The sequence below is a fragment of the Bactrocera oleae genome, chromosome 5 (assembly GCF_042242935.1).
Source record: "Bactrocera oleae isolate idBacOlea1 chromosome 5, idBacOlea1, whole genome shotgun sequence".
In the NCBI taxonomy this organism is placed as follows: domain Eukaryota; kingdom Metazoa; phylum Arthropoda; class Insecta; order Diptera; family Tephritidae; genus Bactrocera; species Bactrocera oleae.
In genome coordinates, this window is record NC_091539.1 from 3,886,238 (window position 1) to 3,913,479 (window position 27,242).

The following is a 27,242-nucleotide window of genomic DNA, read 5'->3' on the forward strand; positions in this document are numbered from 1 at the left end:
AGGTACAGTTCTAGAAGGCAGGAGTACAACGGGGACCCAGCTCGTTTCCACACCGTTGTAAGTGGGACAAGGTTGCCGCCTCTCACGAGCTCATCAGCTTCGCAGAGTACAACGATGCCGCTATGGCCAGGCACCCAAACGAGTCTGAACAAGCTCCAAGCTAGTTTTGTCGTTCTGTTGACGGAGGAAATGCCCACTTTTCTGTAAGAGGCCGTAATTCGAATACTAGACTTGATGGAGAGCTCCTTCTGAAGCTTTACAAAAACTGTTTTCTAAAAGCGATCACTTTTCAATCAATATCAGACTATAAAATAATCTACCACCGCTGAAATTCTCACTTTTATAGTCCATCGTCCATATAAAGTATGAAACCGTATCGAAAGTACTTTAAATATCACAATTTTATTGCTATATTTTCGCGCATCACATTTTTAAAAACTTATATATTATCTTCCCTTAAACATAAGCACGTTTTTTGAGTGCTACATTAACGCCACTTTTCGAGCGTAAGACAATTTTGATCGATGGCTGTATCGGCGCACCGCTGGGCAACAGTTCGTAATGCCGCAACAGTTGCACGACGACAGTACGCAACTCGAATATGGCAAACTTCTGTCCGATGCAATTACGTGGGCCCGCGCTGAACGGTATATTACTGAAGACATTGGCGCGTTCATTATTTTCCAAATGACGTTCAGGCCAAAAACGTTCCGGTTCCGCGTAAACATCGGGATCACGTAAGATTTGCCATAGTAATATGAGCACATTGGTGCGCGGCGGCAGCGTCACGTCAGCTGGAAAATGTTGGCATTAAACAGCGCTCAAATTTCTCTAAATAATAGCACATGAAATACTTACGCAAGACCAGCTCCTCCTTTAACCAACGTCCAATTACCGGTATGGGTGGGTAAAGACGCAATGTTTCTTTAATTACACAATTTAAATATGTTAGATGCTGCACATCCTTGTACTTGATAGGTCGACTCGTATCAGTGCCGAAGTGATTGCGTATTTCTTCAAAGAGTACACGTTGACATTCCGGGTGGCGGGCGAGTAAATAGAGGCAGAAAGAGATGGCTGATGTGGTGGTGTCGTGTCCCTCAAACATGAACGTATTGACTTCATCGCGTATTTGCGCATCGCTGAGCGCTTGCCCATCGGTAGTGGTAGATTGTAGTAGTACATCCAGCAGTGCCATGCGTGGTTTTAAGCCGATATCTGTGGGTATTCATTATAGCTTATACCTATAGCTTATGTATATAGTGTGTACGACTATGTGCGAAAAAAAAGTGAGCTTAAGGCATTCTAAATGTATAATTATTGGTCACTAGTTTGCAGAAGTTTACTGGCAACCTGGCTGAGTCCATATTGGTTAAATAGTGTCGATACGCCAACTAGTACCTTAGTTTTTGCGCTATCGATCTGAAATTTTGCACACATTGTTCACTCCTCAAGTAGCTGCTTATTTGTTAGAACCGCCGATATCGGTCCATTATAGCATATAGCTACCATTAAAACTGATCGATTCAAAACAAGTTTTTGTATGAAAAACTTTTTTTTTGACAAGATTTCTTCACGAAATTTGTCGCACATTATTTTCCAAGGCAACGCTGCAATCTGCAAACATAGTGTTCATATCGCTTCACTATAGCATATAGCTGTCATACAAACTGACCGCACAAAATCGAAATAAAGATGCGTTTATACCCTTTTATGCTATAATTATGCTGCTGTGCAGGGTATTATAACACTATTTTGCTGCTTGTTGCTACAAACTAACCTAACCTAAAAACTATTGTTGCCGTTTTCCGTCTTGCTTGAAATTGCTTGCTATCCGCTCTAAATTTGTATGTGTGTAACACTCACCCAACATTTCAGCGCTGGTTGCGCTTTCCGTGCTCGCATTGTTTTTCTTTTGCAACGCTGTACGGCGTTCTTCAATAATTTTCGCAGTAAAGCGATGCATAATTCGTATACCCTCCATTTGCTTTTCATACTGTTGCGGCCGCAGCAGCTTAAATAAACGCGGAAAGGCCAAAATGGGACGTATAAAGCGTGTGGCAACAATGTTTGTAACGCTGCGTGTTAGAAAATAAAAAATTAATAAATTTTACATTTTTCTAAACATTCTAATTGTTTATATTATATATGTATTTATGCTCACTCTTTCACGGCTTGCACAAAATCGGATTTGGAGTCTTGCTGCGCATGCACACAGACGCCCATAGCGGTTTCTAATTTTAAAGCAAAAAATGATAATTACAATATGTAGCATGTATGCTGTAGAAGCTCACCCGCTATCACATCCAATGTCATAAGTCCCATATGCGGATATATGTCCACAGCAGTGGCACCATCCGCAAGCGCTGACAATTTCTGCACCAACACACGACTTTGTCGCTCGAAAACATCCACAAATTGCTCGAGTATTTTGAAATGGAAGGTGGGCGTGATAATTTTGCGCATCATTTGCCATTTGCGATCGTAGCTAAGCAGCAAACCGTCGCCCAACCAGTCGCGCAGCAGCCAATAAAGCTGATTCTTTTGTACATGCTTTTGACTGCTAAGTAGCTCTTCGACATAACGCGGATCAGCGGTTACAACCATTAGATCGCGTAGCAGTAGCGCGCAGAAACTTTTGCCGAAGCGCGTGACGAACTCTTGAAACTTCAAATGTAAATCTTTTGTGTTTTTGTATTATGTAAATTTCCAAAGAAATTAGAAAAACAGTTAAAGCAGTATTAAGCAAGTGTGTGAACTTATAAGGCTAAGTTAATTGTGCGCCATCTATTTTTTTTTTAATTTTCGCTTAACGTCAACTTAGCAATGCAACTTAGAACACGTGCTATTGTGACGTCAGCAAGTTCCAATATTTCCAAATTCAAAGAGTACCAATTAGCATTACCGCTATTAGCGGTATGGCGAAAATTTCTTTGGCGCGTTGCGTGTGGTGTGTCAGCGTGTGCGCGTGTGTGTTTTAAAATATGCATTTTTACTCACTATCTGGCTGAAAGCGCGCCAACACGAGCATACAACCCACGAATGGTATATTGGAGACGGGTGGTATACGCTTGAAGAACGCCTGATTACGCATGCGCGCATATTGGTAGTGTAAGGCGAGGCAGACAACTGTTGCAGCCAGCAGCATCAGCTTCCAAAACATCGTGCGGTTGCCACGTAGACACTTTATTATGTTTTATAATTTAATATTTATGCTTTAACATCGACTGTCACTTTTCGTTGTGCTTCATGAACTGCTGTCTAACGCCTTTAAGTAAAGTAATTTTAAATATTGAATTTTATCAATAAAGTTTTACCGAAACGTAAATTCGAATTAATCCAACAATTTCTAAACAGCGCTGCAATTAAAGTAGTTATATACAAACATTATCTTTATGGCGCTGTAGCGCTGCTTTGTTATACCCTAAACAGGGTGTATTAACTTTGCTACATATACGCGAACTAGTCGCTCAGTTTTTGAGATGTTGAACTAAAATTTTGCAAATGTCATTCTCGTCCCAATAAGCTGGTAATTTCTTGGGACCGCCGATAACGCACCACTATAGCATAGAGCTGCCATAGAAACTGTTTGATAAACATCTTTTAACTTATGCCATAAGAAATGCAGCTGTGAAGGTTATTATAGTTTTGGTGCAGCCAAAGTCAACGTTTTTTTTTTATTCTTGTTGGCGCTAGCTCTCGCCATAACTACGGACAGCGCTCTTATCTGTTATTTATAAGCGATAGCACGCATTACACACATTTTATTTGCCATTTCTATTGATTTATTACACACATACATAACATTAATTTATTACTTGTACTTGAGCTAAATATAAATATAAATATAGTAAATTAAAAACTATAATCCAAAGTTGACACAGCTGCTTATGCCGTACAATTTATGAACTTAAAAAACTATTTTATATAGTCAGTTAATCACTCAGGCGATTAAAAATTAATATTCAATTACAAACTTTATTAAACATATTTATATAGTAATTCTATTGCTACTTGTGCGACCTATGTATTTTTAGCCACACTTAAGCAATTAAATGTACTAATGGTATAATTAAATATTTTTATGCTATAAATATAAAGTGCTTCACAATTTGATAGCTGCCAACAGTGATAACGGAAATCCATCAACGAATGCGTGCGTTCGTTGCTCGTTGACAGGAAGTACCGGTACTTCATTTCTGCGTGCCTTATTTCCTTATCTGCTACTCGGTGCAATATGAATATGAAAAAATATATATTTGTGCTGCATTTCTGTTTGCAACATTTGCTTGCGTTTACACACAATAGTATTTATTGCTATATTAAAATCGTTAAAAATCACTGCAATGACATCATTTACATGCATATACCATAACAAATGTATAACCATAATATGCTTTATCACTGAATTATTTCTTTCTATTAATCATGCACACACCAACGGTTGGGCACAAATAATGCTTGTTTTTAGAAAAAATGTCCGGTTGACTTATAATAAAATTACACAAAATTATTTCCAATTACTTTTTCAAAGAACGCTATTCGGCCACTACTCAAATGGCGTGTTTGAAGGAGTTGAAACAAAGACCCCATTTGAGTAGTGGTGAAACGGCGCCCTTTTATGGTATAACTAATTATAATTATAATTTTTTGAATGCTGACAACGCTTCTGAAACAGCGTGCAGCACATTTTCTAGCCCGCGGCTCACTGCCATCTAGCATTGTTTTCACCCAACTATGGCGATTTTTTTGCCATAAAATTACACATGCACATGTTTTTGAATATATAAAAATATAATATACGCGTATCTATATATGTACATATGTACATAAACAACATGCGGCGGTGATTAGTGATTTGCATTTTTAATACAATTAGAATCGTTTTTTGTTACCTTATAACATGTTTTCAAGCTAAATCGCATAGCATAATGACTGTTTTATATTATGATCGTGTTTCATTATTAAAATTAAATTATTATTAAAACTAAATTATTTTATGTATATTATCACTACAATACACCATTTGGTAAGCAAAGACCATGCTGTCATCACTCAAACAGCTGATGTTGTGAAATTCGTTCATAAGGCAACTGTTACTAACGAATAACATTTCTTTTATTACACAAATAATTGCATACTAAATTAATTTGCTAATTTAAATAATAGAATTACAATTGACGTACATTTTTTATTAAAGTAACTAATTAATGAATTATTTTTAAACGTCTGTTGTCAACGGCCTGTTATCGCACACTCAAATATCAGCACTAAATCTATCTCTGCTAAAATAGAATAGTTTTGGCTTATAGCTAAAAAAAAACGTGTATGTGTGTATGTGCATACGAGTATATGTGACTTCATAATTATTTACATACATTTATTATTTATTTTAAAAAATTGTAATATTTTTTTTTAACTTATCATAAATGAGTTTACTGTTGACTTTCACACATTTTATCCCTGCTTAAGTGCTTTGCTGCTATGCGCGCCCTACAAACACATTATCTCGGTTATTAAGGTGAACGTGACAGCGTTTATGCTTTCTATTTTACACACACACACGCGTGTACGTACAAATACCAACAACAAACACACAATATAAACAAATTAATGTCGGCTGTGAATCACTACAACGTCAATTTCATGATAGCTGCCGGTCATAACTTTTATAATGCATGTAACAGAGAACGTATATTATATACGATATACGTTCTCTGCATGTAACTTGAAATAATTTACATTTTGCGCGCAAGCAGAAGCTGGTTATTTTATACAATAATATTATTGACACGAAATTGCACCTTGCGCTTTGAAAAAATGCAATCATTTAGTTTTTTATACGCACTTTGGTTGTTTTAATAATTTTCCGCAATCGAAATAAATTATGACAGTCGGGCAAAGAGCAACAGCAGAACTAAAATTCTATAAAACTCGCACGATTTGCTTTTCCATTCAATATAGTGCGAGAGTGTGAAAATTATTTGACATAGAGAGGTAGCAGGCAGACATATCATATATATGATATACGTTCTCTGTAGCAGGTAGGCAGAGAATACATATGATATACGTTCTCTGAGGTAGTGAGTGAGTGAGTTGACGTTTATCGCATGACATCACAGAAAGGGGAAGTGCTTTGAATTGAAATAAGTAAACAAACACAGTGCTGCTCCAATTGTTAATGCGTATATATTCTTAGTGCTGTGGCGAGAGGAAGTGATATTTGAAATACAAATTTGAGTACTTCTAACGAAATCTATATATTTATTATTGACAAAACATGATTTAAAAGCAATAAATAAAAAAATGTGTGTATAGAAAGAAAAAGTATACAAGGCACTCATATGTACATACATATGTATGTATATAGTGGCATATATATTAGGTCTAGTGAAAAGAAATTTACGACGATCTGGACAAGAGCATGACAAGGAAGGTTAAAATTCGATGGAATGATCTAACGGAATGCAAAACTGCAAAAGGCAAAGCGGTAGATCAAAAATACACAAAGTTTCTACTCACTCTTAATAGAAGACACTGCAGAAACATGATTGGAATACTCACTGTTCACAGTTTGGTGGCACCAGGGAAATAATGGAGCATCTCTTGTGCACTTGTTCCGCACTAGCGAGGCAATGCTTAAAACCTTTAAGGGCCCTACGATGTGAGACACTGGAAGAGGTATCGATAGTGTGGCTGCAGAACCTATTGAAATTCACGTCAAGCGCTGGCATCCTGAAGGATGACTACTTCTCATGAACTACGTAACATAGTTAGTGGTGATGAAAAGTGGTTCACTTACGACAAATTCAAGCGTAAATGGTCGTGTTCAAATCGCAAACGGTGATCAAACCAGGATTAACTTTCAGGAAGGGTTTATTGTGTGTTTGGTTGGATTGGCAGGGAATCTTCTACTATGAGCTGCCTCCCGGCGGTAAACTTTTAGTTCGAAGCTGTATTGTCAACAATTGGAGAAAATCTGGGAGCTTGGTTGGGATGTTCTTTTGCATCCACCTTATATGTAGTTTTGATCTGACACCAAGTGCCAATCTCGGATATTCGGATAATTCTAACTATGCTAAATAAAACCTACAATTAAATGCAAAAATAATGGATTTTTTTTACTATACCTTATACATTAATATTTATTTGTGATCTATCACCGTATAAAAACATTAAATGCAGTGCTATTAAAATTTTAAATTCCAAACTATTCTGATTCACTGAACAACACACAGTGCTGCTCAAACTCACGCGACTCATTATTCATACATACGTTCACCCACTATTTGTTTATTTGAAAGCACCTTTCATTTTCAAAACAGGTTACGCGATTATTACAACCGCTTAAACTTGGTCTACTACTTGGCTGCTCGTTGAAGCATAATTACGCGGCTTTAGGCCCATTTGACTGCCATTATCGGAGCGTAATACTATAGTCAATATTGGCCGCAAGTCTTCGCCCAGCGGTAGCAACTCAAAGTGCCGTAATATTTTACTTAATGTGCTCTTCATTTCCAACATGGCAAATTTCTGACCAATACAGTTGCGTGGTCCAGCACTGAAGGGCACATAAACGTACGGATTTAATTTCTCGCCACCTTCAAGGGATTCGTTGAGAAAACGTTCCGGCCGAAATGTATCGGGTTCGGGAAAATATTTCGGATCACGCTGCATAATATATATGCCGATGGTGATATTTGTGCCGGCGGGTATTGGTTTGCCACCTGTGTCATAATTTATAATAAATAAATGGACTGTGCAATTAATTTCAATTGTGTGCGCGTGTGCTTACGTAAAATAACATCCTCCTCGAAGTTGCGTCCAATTAGCGGCACTGTTGGATATAGACGCAGGGACTCCTTGATTACACACTCCATGTACTTCAGTTCACCGAGGTCGCGTTGTGTTACTGGACGATCTTTGTCAGCGCCCAGCACTTTACGTATTTCCTCAAATAATTTCGCCTGTACAAGCGGATGCCTGGAGATCAAGTGCAAGCAAAATGTGAGCGCACTGGAGGTGGTATCGTGCCCCTCGAACATGAATGTGTCCACCTCTTCACGTATATCTTCATTACTCAGTGGTTTGCCGTCAATGCTAGACTGCAGCAGCACATCCAGCAACGCCATACGTCGTTTCAGGCCCAACTCGGTGTCGGTGGCGGTTGGCGTAGTTTCGTTGGCGCTAAGCGTTTGTTCCAGTGCCGCGCGACGTTCGACAATGATGCGATCGGTAAATTCGTGCATCAGCTTAATGTTGGCGTAAAATAATTTGGCTTCTTTGCGTGAGAGCAATCGGAAAAGCCAATCAATACGCTGCCAAACGTTTATGAAGCGCTTGGCGAACATATATGTAACGCTGTGCATTATATAAAATAGCTGTAGTTTCAAATTTGCATGAGCGAAAGTTATTTACCTTATAACAGCCGATACGTAGGGAAATTCAGGATTCGTTTGCGCATTTACTTTGGTACCCATAGCAGTCTCTGTGTACAAAAACAAATATGTAAAGCACTTGAAAATTAATAACTGGTTAATTATTCGACTAACTACACGCTAGAGGCCAACAATTACCTGCAATTATATCCAATGTCATCAAACATAATAGCGGTGCAATATTCAGTACCGTTTTTCCATCAGCATATTGTACCATTTTTTTCACCAGCACTGTACTCTGTTGATCGAATATTTCCACAAATTGCTCGAGTATTTTGAAATGAAATGTTGGTGTTATGATCTTACGGCGCGCATGCCATTTACGGCCGTTGCTTACGAGTAAACCGGTGCCGAGCCATGGATGTAGTAGATCATAGAAGTTATTCTTTTTAATATGTTTCGAGCTGCTGAGTAATATCTCAACGTCGGCAGGATCGGAGCATAATACCGCCAATTGGTTCAGCAGCCATACGCGATAGTATGGTCCATATTGCTGGCGATTGTGCATAATGAAACTTATAATGTCTAGAAAAAATAGAAACAGCCGAATCAAATAATATTTCACTATTTTATGTATAAAAACTATTACAAAAAATACAAATAACCGTGAAGGGATGTTCGCTGTGTTTGTCTAACCATTTACGGCCAGGCTGTTTTTTTTTTTGTTTTTTTTCAAAAAATCGATTTTTTTTTGCATTTATACCGAATGTACATACAATATAAGTATTTAAGAATATTCATCGAAATTTTAAGAGTGATCCGGAAAATAGTTTTGGAATATGATCGTATTTGTGAGAGTTTTTTAACTTCGTGTAATCAGTTCCCAAAATTTTAAACGCGTTTTACTCGAATGATCGCAGGAATAAGATTTTTGATAATAAGAAGTTTTGAGATAAATAACAGAAAAATCTTCCTCCCCGCTAGACACCTTTTTTCGGCGATTCTCCGTGAGATCGGCTACGGAATACAGAGAATCCATTTTTCCCAAAATTTTCGATTTCGTCGATTATTAAAATACATTTAGTTCTGCAAATGTAATTTTTTTTTTATTTATTTATCTAATAAAATGCCTCTTCACAAAAAAAAATTCACAAAAATACGCCTTTTTTTAAAACTTTGAAGTGGTTGTAACCCCTTAAAGCAAATAAAAAAATTTAACAGTAAAGAGTTGGAAGACGCCAACACTATGTAACATAAGCAGTCGCCAGACTTTGGCATTACTGATAAGACATCGACATCGAGATCACCTTTACAGTTGTAAACTTGCCACTGATAACTCTGCTAAAACTCACAAAGATTAAACGTCACTCACCTGCTTGGCTTTTACCACGATACATGAGCACATTACCCAACACTGGCAACGGCTTGGGTCCTGGCATATAATTTATCATATCATTGCGACGTTTCTTCAGTAAATAATCGCCGAGTATGAGCAGGGCAAACAGCAGCAGCAATAATTCGATAAACATGTTTTGCCGTAATATGTTTTTATGGCACAAAACGGCCGCAGGTTTGCAATAATTACGTTGCCTTTTAACGTAAGGTATTTATATTGCGTAAATATTTAAGCACTATTTCAATCAGTTCTAATTTTAAGTTAGGTACAACTATTTCATATCCGCAACTCAACCAATTCGTTTGAAAATATGCGCTCAACTAAGTAAAAGTTCCACCGATGCGCTATTAATCTTATTGCAAACTCAATGCACACGTATACAAACAATGGAACTCGGTATATTTTTGCTCTGATTACACTAGTCAACATTGTAGAAAATTAGCTTGGCGAAAAGCGACTAACTTGGAGCTTCATAGAGAATCCATAAAGCTACGATTTCAGTGACAAATGAAAATTTGTTGAATAATGTGTTTATTTGTATTCGCTTTAAGATAAGATTCGAATATGCAGGTGAGAGAACATGTTTTTGAGAAGCAAATAAGATCTGAGAACCAAATGCATGCAGATATACATATGTATGTGAATAATGAGATGAAATGTTTACTTTGTTAGAGCTAGAAAAAAAAACCAGTTAGAGCAGCAGAACTAAACCATTTAGAAACTTTCATACATACATGAAAAGTTAATAAGGCTAACATTGACTGATGGGATAGTACCATCGGTCTAATCGTGCGACTAGCTCTGCTTTTTCTAAATCTGATCAAATTTGAGGTGTATGAATCTGCGGGGAACATCAAAAATTGCTTATATCGTCTATTTTATTGAATTTTTATTGCATTTAAGAATTATTTCGCAATGTAAGTATTGTTTTTATTTTTTTATAAAGTAGTTATTAAATGAGATTGTATAATTATTAACTAAAGTTCTATTGTTGTATTTTTTTATAATTGAATTTTTCTTACCATACATTTGAGAATGGTTTTTATTTAAGAACTGTTTTTTTTTTCACAAAATATCTATTAATTGATAGTTTATAATTATATCGACATATTTACTTACATGGATACAGTTTTTTTACTATGGCATTAATTCTAAATTAATATTGTAATACTAAATAAACAACGAAAATTAAGTTTTGATTAATAAATTAATAGATTGCTTCGAAATGTTCTATTAGTGTTGAGTAATTTAATTTTAGCAGTCATCAATCATTCGTTCAATCTACTTGATTTCTGGCAACATTGCGCTACCAAATGTCAATGAGTTTACCCAAAACTACAGTCACTATTGCCATCCTGCTTTCGCCCATACGCTTTCAAGCGAATGGAAATTTTTCGAGCAACATTTTCGCAGTTGACTGCGTCAGTTCCACTTTGACGGCTGTGAGAAAAATTTCATATATTTAACGCGCGAAATTTTCTCTATTTTAGTGAAACAGCAACCTAGAAAACTTGTAGAAAAGTGCAAAAAAGCTCAAGAAATACATAGAATAGTGGCTAGAGTTGTAAAAAGGTAGTGCGTGCACATAGTTGCGAAATAAAAACTTATAAAAGCGTACACTGAAGTGTGTGGTGTGAAAGAAGTGTTCTTTACGTGCTGCGACCGTGTGTAAAAGTAAATATTCTAATATTTCCTCAAAATTTTCTTGTGTGTATAAGATTGTGGTTTATATATTCTTAATTGTAGTAAAACTTTTTGTTATACCAAGTAATCTGTAATGTGTAGCACGTTTAGCACTACATTTTTTAAATTAATTAACTTGCTTAAGTTTTTTGTGCCAAAGTAAAATGGCGCTGATTGTATGGTGTGGTATAGTCGCATGGCGGCCGAAATGTATGCGGCGAACGCGAGCAGCGACAGCGATACTGTGTCAGGGACCGGGTTGTCATAGTTTTTAATACATATATACCTATCATATGCAATACCATCTGTGTAGTTTTTTTAAGGTGTTTTTATAGTAAAATAATAATTACATTCAGTGTTAATTAGCAGCAATTTGATGTATATTTCTATGCGGGAGACTTCATTAAAGCAGCGCTGCTTCGTATGTGCTGCTAACGCATTTCTCTGCAGTCAAGCATCGTAGCAGCGAAGCTAATCCAACGAGTTAAAACAGCGAAAAGTAGTTCGTTTATTGAATTTTGAATTAATATGTTTTTTGCGCTTTTAAAAATATGCACCTTGGCATTGCTAGTCTGTGTGTATGCAAAATATATAGTAATATTTATAAATTTAATAGTCAAAAAGTGCGTTGGTGCAACTATTAATAGAGAGTTTGCCAGACCTAGAGAGTTGGTGGGCGTAGAAAGTGCATAACGCGGAACAAGACTTTAGGCAAATCAGTAAAAGTGCTGTTGTTTCGCCGTGTGTAGTATAGAAGGCAGATCTTGTTAAAAATTGACGATAACAAGTTGAATGACCCCCCATTTTGCAATTGTCATTTTGTTATCAGTATTAGAATAAAGATAATATAAGGAATGATTATTATTGAAATTTAGTTTGCAAATAAATTAATTTTCCTTAATCATGGCACAACGTTACCTACCATCTGAGTATATACATAAGTATATATAATATATTTTATTGTTCACTTTAAAGCATCTGAAACATATTGCGCCGTTTTTAAATTGCTCATACTTATTTTTGTGTTTTTTTTTCAGTTTTGTTTTGAAGACTTAATTTTGCTGGATTTCATTAGCAGCGCTGAAAACAGTTTTTTAATAACTAATGTATGGGAATATGAATAATGGTGGCCATGTGCCATACGGATTCAATGGTTATAGACCGAGGTATTTATGAACATGTTTATCATTATTTATCATACATACATATAAAATTTACGAAATTAGTGACCACACACTAATGTAGTAAGAAATTATTTAGTGTAGTAAAATTATTAATATCATGATCAATTAATATTAATATTGTAATAGGAAACCGTATTTTATATGGCTTGCAACTTTTGAATTCTCAATTTCTATTTTCAAAGGTTTGAACTGAAAGAATCGTGGAAAATAGTATTGAAAAGTTTCCACAGCGAAAACTACTGTGTATTTTCACGTATATAAAAAACTCTTCTTTAAAAAATCAACGTTTCTCCATTGGCGGTAGACAACAGCAAATGACACTCGAAAAAATAATCCATGCAAAAAATGTAATTTTACTTATATTATGTTGTAAACATATACATGTATGCACTTATTTCCTCTTTTTTTTACAATGCCATCATTGCGTCTTATTTTTTTTTATAAACAGCCACGTGCACTTCCTGTTCACGGTTCCTCCGCTGAAATTCTATGCTGCATTGTTGTTGTTAATATACATTGATGGTCTTTTTGTTTTGTTGGCACTTGAGTTTATTATTTTTTTATAGTATATATTCATATTTGTTCTTATGTATTGATTTTTTGTTGTCAATATAGTTGTACACATAAATTGCTATTGAAATTTTGCCAAAGTAACTGCTGTGGAATGAACACAGATTTTTTCCTATATTTGTGTGCTTTTGTTGGCTCGGTTAAGTAGCAAAATTTAATATGGGTGAGTTATACAATCGTTTACAATTATGCGCTAGATCTCTGCAAAATTTGAATCCCGCTTTATTTAAATTTTTTTTGTTTTAATACATTTTTTTAATTACATATGTAGGTACTTATTAAATTGCAACTCGTATCAAAATTCCTTGACATAAATCTGCATTAAAAATTGCTTTACCATTTTGGCTGCTGTGTTTGTTTGTGGTTTTTTGATACACTGGCCAATGTCGTTTAACTTGCCACTAGCCGCCCAATTGTCGGTGGCATTGCAACACAATTCACAACTAAATTTACATTTTACTTTTGCTTTGCTAAATTTTTTAGTTTAATTTCATTTTTATACATATTTAGTTGTGCGTTCGTGCGCTTGCCAGCCAAAAAGTATGCTAAAATATGTATATGTGTGTATGAAATGCTACATAAGATCTTGCAACAATAACGAATGTACGTGAAATGCCACATAACTGCCTGGTAGCGACTGCTGTTGCTGTGGTTTTTGGTACGCCATTCCTGTTGTACATACTTGTAGTAGATTTTTTAGTTTGCAACTAGCGTTTCAGTTGCTTTTGCTGTTTGCTGTTTGCTCTTTACTTTCCTGTGCTAGTGTCGCCTTTTTCGCTCATTGGTCCACTTTTCTAAACATTATCTATTGCTGCTTTTATATTTATTCCTTGCCCGTACCACTGCTTTCCATTATCTACTTCAACTGGCATTTGGCATGTTTTGACCGCATTTTCCTTGATTTCTACAACTGCTTACATAGTTGTACACCATCTTATTTGGTAAATAAAATTCTTTGCATTCATGTCAATTTCCGGTTGTGCTATTTTCAGCAATGTCATTCGTGGTATTTATTTGAACAAATTCAAAATTTCTTCTTTAAAGTGTACTTACTCATAATTTAAGTTTGATTATAATTTCTGTTAAATTTTCATCTAGAAGTTAACTTGATGTGTTGTTTTCAACAACGCGGTTTGGCGATGGCAGCGTGAAATGTGTGCTTCTACTATCGAAAATCGATAGCACACACGTGTTTTTGCTAAGTCGTGATTTTGTACATACAAGTATCGTTTCCCATGGCAAAATTTAGTTAAAATATAAGCATTTACACTATGAAAGCATATAACAAAATATTTCGTTTTCAGTTGAAGTGTTAGCTCCCATCATTAAAATTATTTAATTAAACTTCTTTGCCCCCACATTACTTCTTATCTAATTTTTGTGTGTTTTTTTTTATTAAAGAATCCCGCTGCCTTTATGTAAAGGCTTATTTGATTTTTCTTATTAAGTGGTTTTTTTTATTCTAACTCAACCACACAGCCAGTGTATGTGTTTTGACCTTTCAAGTTATACATACATATAACCATCGACTAATTTATTATTATTATTATTGTTTTTTTTTTGTTTTTTGCTTTCTTGTATTTTAATATTGTTGGCAATATGTGTATAGAGCTAAAAAGAAATGCTGGCAAGGTAAATAAGTTAACATTGACAGTGAGCAGGTTTCTACAGAAGGCAACGCAGTTGATTAGAGATAAAGCGTTACAAAATAGTAAGCAATTTAATATTAGGTTTATTGACTCAATAATGAATGCGGCTAAAATTCAAGGTCAGAAAAATCTGTTTATAATAATATTTTTATGGCTCCAATTAGGAATAAAACGATTATTTTTTTTTAAGTTTTAAGTAATGTGCAAAGTTGCTGTGAGTATTGAGCACTTACCACAAAAAATAATAGAAAAAAACTAATTTCTTCGCAAACTTCATTCTTACTATCAATATATTAAAAAAAAAAAAAATTAAACAAAAAAAATATCAACACGCGCAGAATAGTGTGTTAATTTTAGCACAAATTTGCTTGTAAAAATAAAAATAAATATACTTGTACAGTCAACGTGTAAATAATGCAAACAACAATAAAAAAGTTATATAAATTGTATCCCAAAAAGCCATAAAACTCAACAAGTGAATACAAATAGCGAAATTCATAATTCAACAAGGAGAGCAATTAAAAATTTCCACATCAACAGCAGCAACAAAAATAAAACAACTGCGTAGGCTACCCAACGAAGCCATATTTGTTACTGTGAAGCACACAAAATTTGTTTTCATTTTTGGATAAATTTATAAAAGTGTGCAACTGCAGGAGGCAGTAAGGAAAACCGCAACTACTATGTACCGGTAATTGTTACACAAATACATATCTATATTTTCAGCAACTAATTCATGATATTTATACATATTTTTCACACGCTTTTTATATACATAAATACAAAAACGTGTGTATAACATATATAACGCTAGTTTTACAGCATTATCTCAGTGCAAATTTATTTGTTAAAAGCCCAATTACTTTTGAAATGCACATTTAAGCACAGAAGCGCATTTCTCTCATTTGTACTTTCAGCTAATTTTAATTACAAACCAAAATCTCATCAAAATTTTTTCGTTATTAGAATATTTGATTTTATCAATTATTTATTGTACAAAAACTGTATTCACGAAAATTTGCGCCCTTACTTAAACAAAAGGAAATAACACGTTTATATAATTGTTGTTGCATATGCAATTTTTTTTTAATGTTTTTCATATTTTTTTAATATTTTTTTTAATATTTTTTTAAAATATTTTTTAATATTTTTTTAATATTTTTTTCATATTTTCTTTTTAAATTTTTTTCATATTTTCTTTTATAATAACGCACTTATATATAATTTTCGTTGCATATGATTACCAATCACAAAAAATTGCATGCAATTTATTAAATTTTAACTAAAATTAAATATTTTTATATGTTTATGTTTATATTTCTTATTTTTTTTAAATTTTTTTATAATATTTTTTTTTTAGATTAAAAAATTTTTTTTTAAATTTTTTTTAAATTTTTTTTATATATTTTTTTTTTAAATTAAAAAAATTTTTTTTAAATTTTTTTTATACTTTTTTTTTAAATTTTTTAATATTTTTTTAAATTTTATTTTTATTTTTTTAATATTTGTTTTTTTTTAGTCTTTTTAATATTTTTTTTTTTAATTTCTTTTATATTAATTATTTTTAGATATAATATTTTTATTTTATTTTATTGTTTTATATATTATTATTTTATTTATTTTATTTATTTTTTTATATTTTATTATTTTTTTATTTTTATATATAATATCTTATATAAATATGCATATGAATATATTTATTATATCATCATTTCACGAAACGACCATAGAACGCCATCTTATGCCTATCATAACTGTTATCGATTATCGATACTACAAGGGCACTTGTCATATTTAGTACCGTTGTACTATACATTTTATATTTTCGTTGTTAGAACTCGTTAAATTTATGCATAAATATTATACTACGTGTTATGAAGAAATTATTTTTTATTATTATTGTTTCACAGTTTAATATTTACATATATGTATGAATGTACATATATATGCATAAATCATAAAAACAAATGCACCGGCTAAACAATTTTGCTGGCAAGCTGCTTGGACTATTTTTAAAAATCATTACTACTTTAAATTACTACTTGAACACCATCGTAACTGATTCAATTTCAGCTGCAATTTTTTTTGCTCTAAAGTTTAATAAATCCGTGATGACGTATGAAGTGCAATTAAACCATTTTCACACATTTTCGCGTAAAACTAGCAATGAAATTTGCTGTGGTAACAAGTACATATACATATGCACGTCTGTATATACACAAAATACATATACAAAAATACATATCTACACATACTACTGTGTGCACTCAGTTAAACCCACAAATGGCTATGGTACTTCCGTCGTACAGGCGTGCGCGCTGCTTCACAGCCTCTATAGCTTGCCGTTAGCATACAATGTTGAATATGAGTAAATACTTTTATGCTGTGCAAACAAACAAATAAAATCCTAATGAGTTTACTGAAATCCAAATCCTAAAAAATCCCCAATGGTTTGCTACCGAAAGCAAGGCGGCAGGCAGTCGTTAGAAAATCAGCGGTGCGCGGAGTGTGAGTGAATCAGTTGTGGCAGACGCTTTAGCTTGACTGCGCGCTTGGGCTGCCAGCGGCGCTACATAGCCATAGTAGCTGTACAGCTAAACTGATATTGAAGCAGACAAACAAAATCATATTGCTTGCCATTGAATGTGCAAGTTGTACTCATCGCTGCTATAAAATATACCTACACAAGTAAACAACGAGAACTACGTGTGCTGTTAGACAAAGTTGAAACGTATATATGTATGTACATACATGCTTCAGTTGCAACCAACTAACGCCACCCGCTTCAATGAATTGCAGTAAATAATTGAAAAGTTTCGAAAGTCCTGCTACTACTGCTATTTTGCCACAACTTTTATTAGCATGCTTACGACTGTTGCTGCTACTGCCATCGCTTACTATGTCAGCTAGTATTTTTTCCATTAGTTTGTTATGACTGCGCTATTCATTTATTACTGCACTTCTTAATGTGCTTAACTCTCGGCAACCACTTAACGCCATAAACAAATGCAATTTCCTTTGCAACACACCCCTCCCCCCCTCATGTGAGGAAGCTGCTGAAAAGGTGCTTGCATTAATATGCACTTCTGGTCCAGTTGACTCATTCACTGAATATCTAATTTGATTTATACTGTGGTAATTATTTGCGACTGCCGGTTGAAAGTTTTTCAATTCAGTGATTTGATGGTGAAGCTCTCAGTGCTGTGAATTGTTGATTACCTAGCGATAATAAGTTTACAGTGCTTTCATAAACTTATCACTCAGTTTTTGAGATATTGATTGAAAATTGTGCAAACGTTCTTTCCTCCCCAAGAAGCTGCTCATTGGTCGAAACCGCCGATATCGGCCCTATATAGCATATAGCTGCCATACAAACTGACCTTTAAATATTAATATACAGTACTGTAGCTTCTATGCAGCCGAAATTAACGTTTTTTTCTTCTTCTTTGAACTTACGCCCATTACCAAGCCTAAAAGTTTATATTTCCTTCGCTTCATGCTCGTGCCTTTTAGGCGCTGAGTACCTTTCTTTACACACTTATCGTTTTCGTCGCCTCATTGATTTCATTTCCGTTTCATCACTATCGCACTTCCTTTGACACAATTGCACGCGCGAAGCGGCGCGCCCGCGTCTCCGTAATGCTCACTTATGCAGCCGCATGACAGCTTTCCAGCGCTACTCACCCACCTATTGATCGTTCGACCGACCGCGTTGACCGCACATTTTCCAAAAGTTTTAGTTGCACATTAATTTGCTTCCTGTGTTATTTGTTTTTTCTTTTGCTATTAATTTCTTATTTTTAGTCTACATTTTTCTTGCCGCTTGTTTCATTATACACACGCCTATCAACACTTTGCGCGCTGTTTCACTTTTCGCTGTCTTGAGTAGTTACTTAAACGTTTTTTTGCGGCCGCTAACGCACTGCCATTGCATACTTGTAGGCGTCTTGGCCCACATCTCATTTAAATTCCGTAAGTTTTTATATCCGCGCGGCTTATTTACACTTTATTTGTCGTTTAACTCACGCCGCTTATGCGTAAACTGTTTTTTCTTGGCTGTATTGGTATATACATACATATTAGGGTGGAGTGAAAACAATTTTTTTTTGTTTTGTTTGAGGGTAAAATTTGTAGATTATAAAAAAAGAAATGTTTGGAATTTTTTTTCCAAAATTTTTTTTTCCAAATTATTTTATCCAAAATTTTTTTTTTAAAATTTTTTTTCCAAAATTTTATTTTAAAAATTTTTTTTCAAAAATTTTTTTTTCAAATTTTTTTTTATTTTTATAGTCAACAAGTTTTACCCACAGGCTAAGCAAACAAATTTTTTTCGCTTCACCCTAATACATATATTATATATATTTTTTTTGTTTTGTTACTTTTCATTAACTTTTTCTTTAATTATATTACTTTTTGTTTAATTTTTAACGTCTATTGTCGCCTTGGTGTGCTGATTTTACACGTTCTGCATTTTCCTGTGTTTGCTGTCACGTTTTTGCGCTGACACATCGCTGCCTTATGCGTTACATATGCCACCAACAAACATTTTCTTTTTATTTATTTACTTTTACACTTGAATATACTTGTTTTTGTTGTGTTTTCGCACTTTATTTGCATGTTTTTTTTGTTGTAGTTACGCCTTACAGCACATGGAAATTTTCATATTGCTCTTCCCACTTTATTCACGTTTCTTTTGTGCAGTTTTGTCGTTCGTTTATGAATTAATGCAGCATTTTCAGCTTCGTAACTCGTTGAATAAGTTGTGCCGACTCGCCATTGGCGACTTTTGACACCTATATTTGTTTGTAGACGAACTTTTGTTTTACATTTTTGTTGTCTGCGTAAATTTGTTTTCATTTTTTTAACACACTTCTTTTGTTAACCAGCTTTGTCGGCTTTGAAATTTGGCTTGAAACTCTCTTACTACTTGCGTTGTTGACTAGACTGCTCTAGTATTTTACGTGATCACTTGCTTTTATTTTTCCATGAAGTTTGTAACACCCAGTAGGCAATGTCGTAGATCGTATAACATATACATATATATAAATGATCACATTGTTGAGCTGCATCGATTTAGCCATGTCCGTATGTTCTGCACGCAAACTAGTCACTCAGTTTTTCAGATATCGATCGGTACAATCAAAATCAAGTTCTTGCATGCCAACCATTTCATTTCCACTTCACTTCGATTGTAATACGTCTTCGCTCACTTTCTTTGTGCTCTTTCACAGTGCCTGCCATACTTTTGTTATTATGGCGTTTGTATTCTTTCGCTTTGTTGACCTCTTTTCTACCAACTCACCGTATTTACATTTTTCAGCCTGCTCTCTTTCCTGTAATCAAACACAATTTCATGATTTAATAATACAACAAAAACACTCGTACTCTTATCATATTGTTTTTGTAGTTTTTACTGTGCGCCTTCCTGGTTTTGTTTTGAAAACAAAATTTCTTCTTCGCGTAGCCTTTATTCTCACTGTGTTTGCGTTGAAAAACCTCGCTTACAATACAATTCTTTTCACTGCAATACAGTTTTAATGCAATATTTCGCAATTCGCAATAAACTGAATTTCTTTTCTCCGTGACGAATTTTCGTAAAAGTTGAAAGTGCGCCGCCGTTTGCATTTACTTTTGTCAACTGTGAAAGTTCATATAAAGAAAATATTTTACAATTGCTGTGTCGATAACTCTTTTAATATCGATATTTCGTTATAAGTATTTAGACAACTAAGCGCAAGACAAAAGTTTAAGGGTTTTCATGGGTTTCACGGCTTCAAAATGCAAAAAAAAAAAAATTATTGTCTTATTTAATTCTATAACAACTCTAGAATATTGTCCTAAATTCTCAAGCTGAACGCAGTAATAGTTTTGGAGCTACAGCTTTGAAAAGTTGGGAGGTCAGCTATATAGTCACTTAAAACGTTTTTCTCGAAACTGTTTTTAAAGTCGTTTGTCAAGAATCTTTATCAAATATGCATCTTCGGAGTAATAAGAAGTTGAAATAAAATAATAAATTTTTTATATACAAAAAAAATGATTGAAAATACGGCGTTTTTTGCGCGACAAAACCCATGTAACCCCGTAACCTCTTTTTAAAATATAAATTATTGCTTTTTAAATGGGAAAATGATGGAGCTCTGCATCAGCTACTTATAAAGTGTGCGAAAATCACTTGCTCTTTTAAGTTTATCATGTAGTAAATAATAAAATTGCTGTGCAATATTTCGAGCGCATGCCAAGGTTGCAACATTTTTTTTCTCTCTCTTATAAATACTTATGTTGGTGTTACAACAAAAAGTACGTTGCAAGCAAAATTACGAAAATACATAGAAAGAAGCAGCAAAGTGAAAAAATAAAAATAATACCAATACATTGATTGCAATTTCACTGCCAATTTCAATTTCTATATGGCACAGACAGCACTGAGATCAATTCAAGCACAAAGTCGACACTGGCTACAACCGCTTCAAGCACAGTCGTTGACAATGCATGCTGTGTAGCATATATTGTAAATATATCAAAATAATGGGAATAATAGGTCATAAAACCCCACACATATGCATATGTACATACATATTAGGGTGGAAAGAACTTTTGTGAAAAAAACTTTTTTGTTGCTTAGCCTGAGTATAAATTTGTAGATTGTAAAAAAAGAAAATTTTTGGAAAAAATAAAGTTCGAGTTAAAATTTTTCTTTCGTTCTTAGTGTTCTAGAAGCTGGGAAGAGTCCTCTTTCTGGCCAATAAAAAGTTTGCAACTTAAACAAATTTTTTGAATTGTTTAATTATTGTTGAAGGTTAAAAAAAAAAGTCTTAAGCGTTAAAATAAATTTTGAGTCAAAAACCGTCAATTTCGGTAATTTTTATATAAACCAAAAAAAACATTTTTTGTCCACAAAAATTTTTTACTTAAAATTTATTGTAAAAGTGATGTTAAAAAAAATTGTTTTTTGTCAAAATTTTTTTTTAATAATCTAAAAATTTTACCCTCAGGCTAAGCAAAAAAAAAATTTTTTTCGTTCCACCCTAATACATTTTACATATGTATAACATAAATGAAAGCATGTGTGTTGCGCGAACTTTTGACAATTTCTGACACCGCATGGCCTCACAGCACGAAAAAAAGTAAAGTTTTTATTATTATATTTATTGATGTACTGCAATTTGCTGTGTATTTGCTTACGCGCCTAAAAGCGTGTTACTCATATATACATACTTGTATGTGCTATACGCCCGCATTTTTTATATACTCGTATGTATATGTACAAGTATGTATTTTTTATGCGTTACTCAATTTCCTTTAAGCAATTTGTGTTTGAAATGAGACGTGAATTTTTTCCTTTCTTAGTATTTTATTAATTCACTTTTTATAATTTTGTTTTCATGTCTGTGTGCGCCTTTTTAAAGTTGATTGTTAATATCGCTTGAATATTTTCAAGGCATTTGCATATCTGTTATTTTTCATTGCCTTTTCAACGGCATTTCACGTACATACATACACCAGCACATATATGTATGCACCTTTTTTCATATATATATAAATATATGCGCGCGTAATGATAATGTCGCTGCCTTAAAGTAACAATGCATTATAAAAATTCATAATTGCAACGAAAATCCTGAGCAGGCTTGTTCCTTGCTACATATGTATGTTTGGCTTGCTCTGCGTGCCTTTGCCGTAGCTATGCCGTGGTACATGTGTAGCATAATTTGTATAGTACTTTTCTTTGTTTCGTTTATTGCGTATAGTTGCCATACAATTAAAAAGCATATTCAAATTTTAAAGAAATTGTATTAAAATAAAAATTGCACTTCTTTAGCGTGTAATTAAGTGTAAGCTTTAATGGTAAAATAGTGCAATAGTAGCCTACTTTTGTGCGCTTGCATGCTTAAAAGTAAATTTTCTGCAAAAGAAGCCTACTTGTTGGCTTCAAACCCAACTTCAATTTGTATATTACTTTTTATATTGTAATAGAAGTTACAGGTTGGTTGAAAAGTTTCTGCGCTCGAAATGAAAAAATACTGTTTTTGCTATGAAATATTTTGTTTTATTCAATATAATCTCCCTTAACTTCAATACACTTATTCCAAGGAGCCTCCAATAATTTTATGCCATCACTATAACGACTTGCCTCTTACTCTGCAAAATACCCATCTACAGCTGTAATAGCTTCTTCATTCGCCGAAGAACGCTATCCACGAAGAACTGTTTCAGGTTTCTCTAGAGATAGTAGTCGCTGTGAGTCTCATCTGTTGAATACGGTGTATGCTCAAGCTATTCGTACTTTAATTCGTTGCATTTTGTCATTGTTAAAACAACTTTGTGAGCAGCTGCATTGTCTTGCTGAAAAATTATTTGTTTTTGCTGCAAACCAGATTTTTTCTCACGATTTTTTTCAACCAGCTGATCCAAAGGACTGCAATAATATGCAGAGTTGATTGTTTTACCTTACTGCAGATAATCAATCAACAAAATTCCTTTTATTACAAAAAACTGATGCCATAACCTTCTTTGCTGCTCGTTGTGACCAACCAGCTTCAGTCCACGGTAAACGTTATTGCTTCCATTTAGCATCCATAGTTATAAAACGACACAATAAATGGAATTTATTTTGCTTAAAATGCTCCAAATTATGCTGAGAAATTTGTTTTCGCTCCAGTTTTTTGTGGAATTGTTAACGTGTGCGATAGGAACTTTCCAAAAAGCTTTTTCATATGTAATTCTGCATGTAAAATATTAAGTACTCGTTCGTCTGAGATGCCTATGGCATTAGCAATTTCACGCTTAGTCAAACTTGGTTCTTCACTGCCAATATTATGAACTTGCACAATGATTTCTGATGTGGTCTTCAACAGCCCAAAATTCAACGGTGCGTTTTGTAGCTAAGGACTTTTATACACATCTAACAACTGTTCATAAATTTTCTTTGCTTTTGAACCTTTCAAAACAAAACATCTAATCACTGCGCGATATTAAATTTTTACCATATAAAAAGATTACGCTGGCACGTCAACTTCAAATGGCTTGTAAACAAAGAAATAATTGACAGTGACTTGTAACTTTACATGTGTTCTCACGACAGATGTACCAACTTGAGAAAAAATTTGGAGGTAGTAGTGATATTTCTTGGGAGACCAATCAACTTTTCAAACAACCTGTAAACGCTATTTGTATAAACTTTCAAAATTTAATTTAATTTAATTGTTTTTTTTTTTGGTATTTATTCTATCAATGAAGTAAATCCTATAGGTGTATATTCTCGAGTTTCCATCAAATCTGACATTAAATAGAATTTATAGCATTTTCGCGAGACCAAGTCAGCGATAAGTTTTGGCAAAGGCTTAATTGCTCTCATGAGTACTCTCAAATCAAAATATGTTTATTAATATTAATATAATATTTTAATATGTTAATAGTATCGCAAATCGATAACATAAGCCAGCATAAACAATTGCTAACAAGACGTTTACACTTAACTAAATTTCACTAATAACCAAAGTTCACTCCAATTTTTCATAAATTCTAAGCATAATAATTTAAAAAATGCACACGGCAACTATTTAATACCTATGTATATATCTTCAAGCTTGTGACATATTGTCCTTGCATACTTGCAGGCGTTTACAAAAAACGTATTGATTTAAATTTTCTAAAAAATCGCCACTTTGCGCTTAGAACACACTGAAATTTGTTTTTTTTTGCACGCTAGTTTACAATTCGAAACTTTTAGCAACTATTTTGTGCCATGGAAAGTCAATACTTTCTGATTTTAATTTTTAGCGTGGATTGCATCACTAAACAATTTTGTTTTTAAACAAAATGTCCCACATTTTTGTCCGCTAGCTTTCAATTCTAAACTTTTAGCTCGTGTTTTCTGGCATGAGAAGTAGATATGTCAGCTAAAAATTTTTCTAATATACTTTTAGGCGCTTAGCGTTTCTTATATCACTAAACATATTTCTTTAAGCGTACTTAGTTGATGGCAAAGTAAAATATGCTATAAAAATAGCCTCACATGTAAGCAATCAATGTAAAATATGTATTGCCTACATTTAGGAGCTGTTAGTAAAAATCGAGCATTTCACGATATGCCTTGAAAACTACTTTTATACTTACCTCACATGTATATTGTATTGTTATAAAATAGACATTGCCTACATTTAGGCGCTATCAGTGTGGCTATTGTCTGTTTCCGCAACGGAAACACACCATGGCAAAACGGCTAAAATTTACAAATTGATGCTCGAAAATGTGCATTAATTTAAGCCACACGACAGCAGCTTGTTGTTGTATCGAATTTACTTGTTCAACCAGCAGCAAGATGTTTGCATGTGTGTGTGCGTGTGTGTTTATATTATGAGTTTACAAATTGTTAGCATACATTTAGGCTAACATATGACCGTAAATACCTGAAATGCAAGTAATTGCTTCTTTAAGCAACTCTGCATGTTGACGCTATTTATCTGCTCTTGAGTAATCCTCGTTAATTTGCGCAAATGTGCAACTAGAATGCACTAAAGTATATATGTACATATGTATAAGCATATACATATATATTTTGACAGCAAGTAGGAAACATGAGCAGCTCACTCACGTGGTGAGCGAAGCGCGCCGAGCAAGTGTGCTTTGTGCAGGCAGTCATTTCGGAAGTCTTCTTTGCTGCTTGCCTGCACACACGGTTAGCTTTTAGTGTGTGTATGCTTCCATGTATTTAGGTGTTCTGCCTCTATGTGCGCACTGAGTCGACGAGATAAACCAAGTATCCGCCTGTCGCTCGGCTTCACACAAGCGAAACCAAACTTTTTCTATGTAGGCATATTTGAAGCTTTGTCTCTCATCCATCATATTTAGATTTTTGGTTGGGAGTGTGCAAAGGTGAAGCTGGTTACAATCAAGTTTATGCCTCAGCTAGTAGTTAAACGCTGGTTCCCTCATCTAAATGCAAATTTTTTTTATATGTATGACCTCGACAAGTGACCTGTCTGTTGCTTATTTCTAATCCCAAGCCAAACAATCGCTTATATAAGACATCTGGCGCCTTTCGCTGGCATTTCTTGTCAACCTGTGTGGCGTTCGGTTAGCTAGTTGCTTCGTATTTTCGGGTTCGCATGTTTCATATTTTCCCTATTTTTTTATGTTGTTGTTCTTCTAGCGCTTTGCGTGCTTGCGTGTTCTTGTCTTCTCACATGCTGTAGCATCTATAGCTCGGTTTGCCGCTGCTTCTGCGTTTCGGCTGCTGTAACTGTGGCGATTGTGCCTGCGTGTGCTGGTGTATGCGTTTAATGTTGTCTCCGTTGGTCGGTCATTACATGCAGCATGCTTGCTCAGCGGTCGGTCCAACTGGGCGTATGAGTGGTCTAAAGTATTTTAATGCTTACTTTCATGTTGTTTGTGCAATTTTCGAAAACTGGGTTTGCATTTCTGTATATTTTTGTGAAATATAAATTTGGTTTTTATAAATTTATTTTTTCTATTTTTTTAAATTTTTATTTTTTACATATCAAAAAAAAATTTGTTTAATAATATTTCTTAATCTTCATATATATTGATTTATATTTAATTTTTTGATTTTATTGTTTTAATTTTTTGTAAATAAATTTTTTAATGATATTGTATTTTTTTTTATGTTTACTTCGATTTTACTTATTTTTTTTTGCAATAAAATATATACATATATCTTTTGAAATAATATTATATAATAATAATTATTTAGAATTTTGGTTTGATTTATATTTAATGCTTTTAATATTTTTTGATTTATTGTTTTTATTTTTTGTAAATACATTTTGTAATAATATTGTATTATTTTTTATGTTTATTTTTAATTAAATACAATTTTTTTTATAAATACATTTTTAAATATAATATATATATTTTAAATAGTATTTAGATTTTTAATTTTTATTGTTATTATTTTGTTTGTTTTTAAAATTATTTTTTATATTTTTTTTATTTATTCTTTTCTTATTTTTTGTTATTTATTGTTTTTTTTTTATTAATTGTTTTTTTTTTTTATTAATTGTTTTTTTATTTTTTATTGTTTTTATTTTTTCTTTATTGTTTTTATTTATTATTATTTTTTATTTTATTTTATTTATTATTATTTTTTTTTTTATAGTTTATATATATTTTGTTCTTTTATTTATTGTTTTTTTTTGTTTTTAAATAAAATTTTTAGTTTTATATTATTATCTTAATGTTTGTTATGATCTTAAAAATTTGTTTTTTTTTTTTATTTTGTAATTTCAATACAATTATGTTATATAAAAATTTCCATTGAATTACAGTATTTTTCAAATTATATTTTTTTTGAAGTTTTAACATAACGCGCATATATTCTGTTATATTTCGCAGCCTCTTCTTTACCTCTCTTCTTCGATTG

The 27,242-nt window shown here is 33.3% G+C and overlaps 2 protein-coding genes across 7 annotated transcripts in view; one reads left to right on the top strand and one right to left on the bottom strand.

The window, feature by feature from the left end:
• Positions 1–383: 383 nt before the first annotated feature.
• Positions 384–10,111, bottom strand: LOC106618033 (cytochrome P450 4ae1). Of its 6 annotated transcripts, none has more exons than XM_014235563.3 (7): positions 5,849–6,223; positions 3,001–3,268; positions 2,295–2,681; positions 2,165–2,234; positions 1,867–2,078; positions 859–1,218; positions 384–794 (listed from the first exon to the last, which is right to left on the bottom strand). In XM_014235563.3, exons 2-7 carry the CDS (start codon positions 3,161–3,163, stop codon positions 457–459), a joined length of 1,530 nt encoding a protein of 509 aa, XP_014091038.3. In that variant the 5' UTR covers positions 3,164–3,268; positions 5,849–6,223; the 3' UTR covers positions 384–456. The 6 variants fall into 6 exon arrangements, 5 of the variants coding, with proteins under 5 accessions (XP_014091038.3, XP_036215380.2, XP_036215378.2 ...); XM_036359487.2 differs by having other exon boundaries at positions 5,743–6,223; XM_036359485.2 differs by lacking the exon at positions 5,849–6,223 and adding an exon at positions 5,187–5,722.
• A 1,088-nt stretch (positions 10,112–11,199) lies between these two features.
• LOC106618967 (sex-lethal homolog) overlaps positions 11,200–27,242 on the top strand; it is a 54,170-nt gene continuing 38,127 nt past the window's right edge. The window contains 2 exon segments of the mRNA NM_001315626.1: positions 11,200–11,448; positions 12,495–12,623. Of these exon segments, the coding sequence (NP_001302555.1) occupies positions 12,562–12,623 (62 nt within the window). The 5' untranslated portion in view covers positions 11,200–11,448; positions 12,495–12,561.

Excerpts from the sequence above, each read along its gene's own strand:
- LOC106618033 (XM_014235563.3), bottom strand. The coding sequence starts at position 3,163 with ATGTTTTGGAAGCTGATGCTGCTGGCTGCAACAGTTGTCTGCCTCGCC. Across the intron at positions 2,235-2,294 it reads GACATTGGATGTGATAGCGG|AAACCGCTATGGGCGTCTGT; the intron begins GTGAGCTTCTAC and ends CTTTAAAATTAG. Across the intron at positions 795-858 it reads AAAGGAGGAGCTGGTCTTGC|CTGACGTGACGCTGCCGCCG; the intron begins GTAAGTATTTCA and ends AACATTTTCCAG.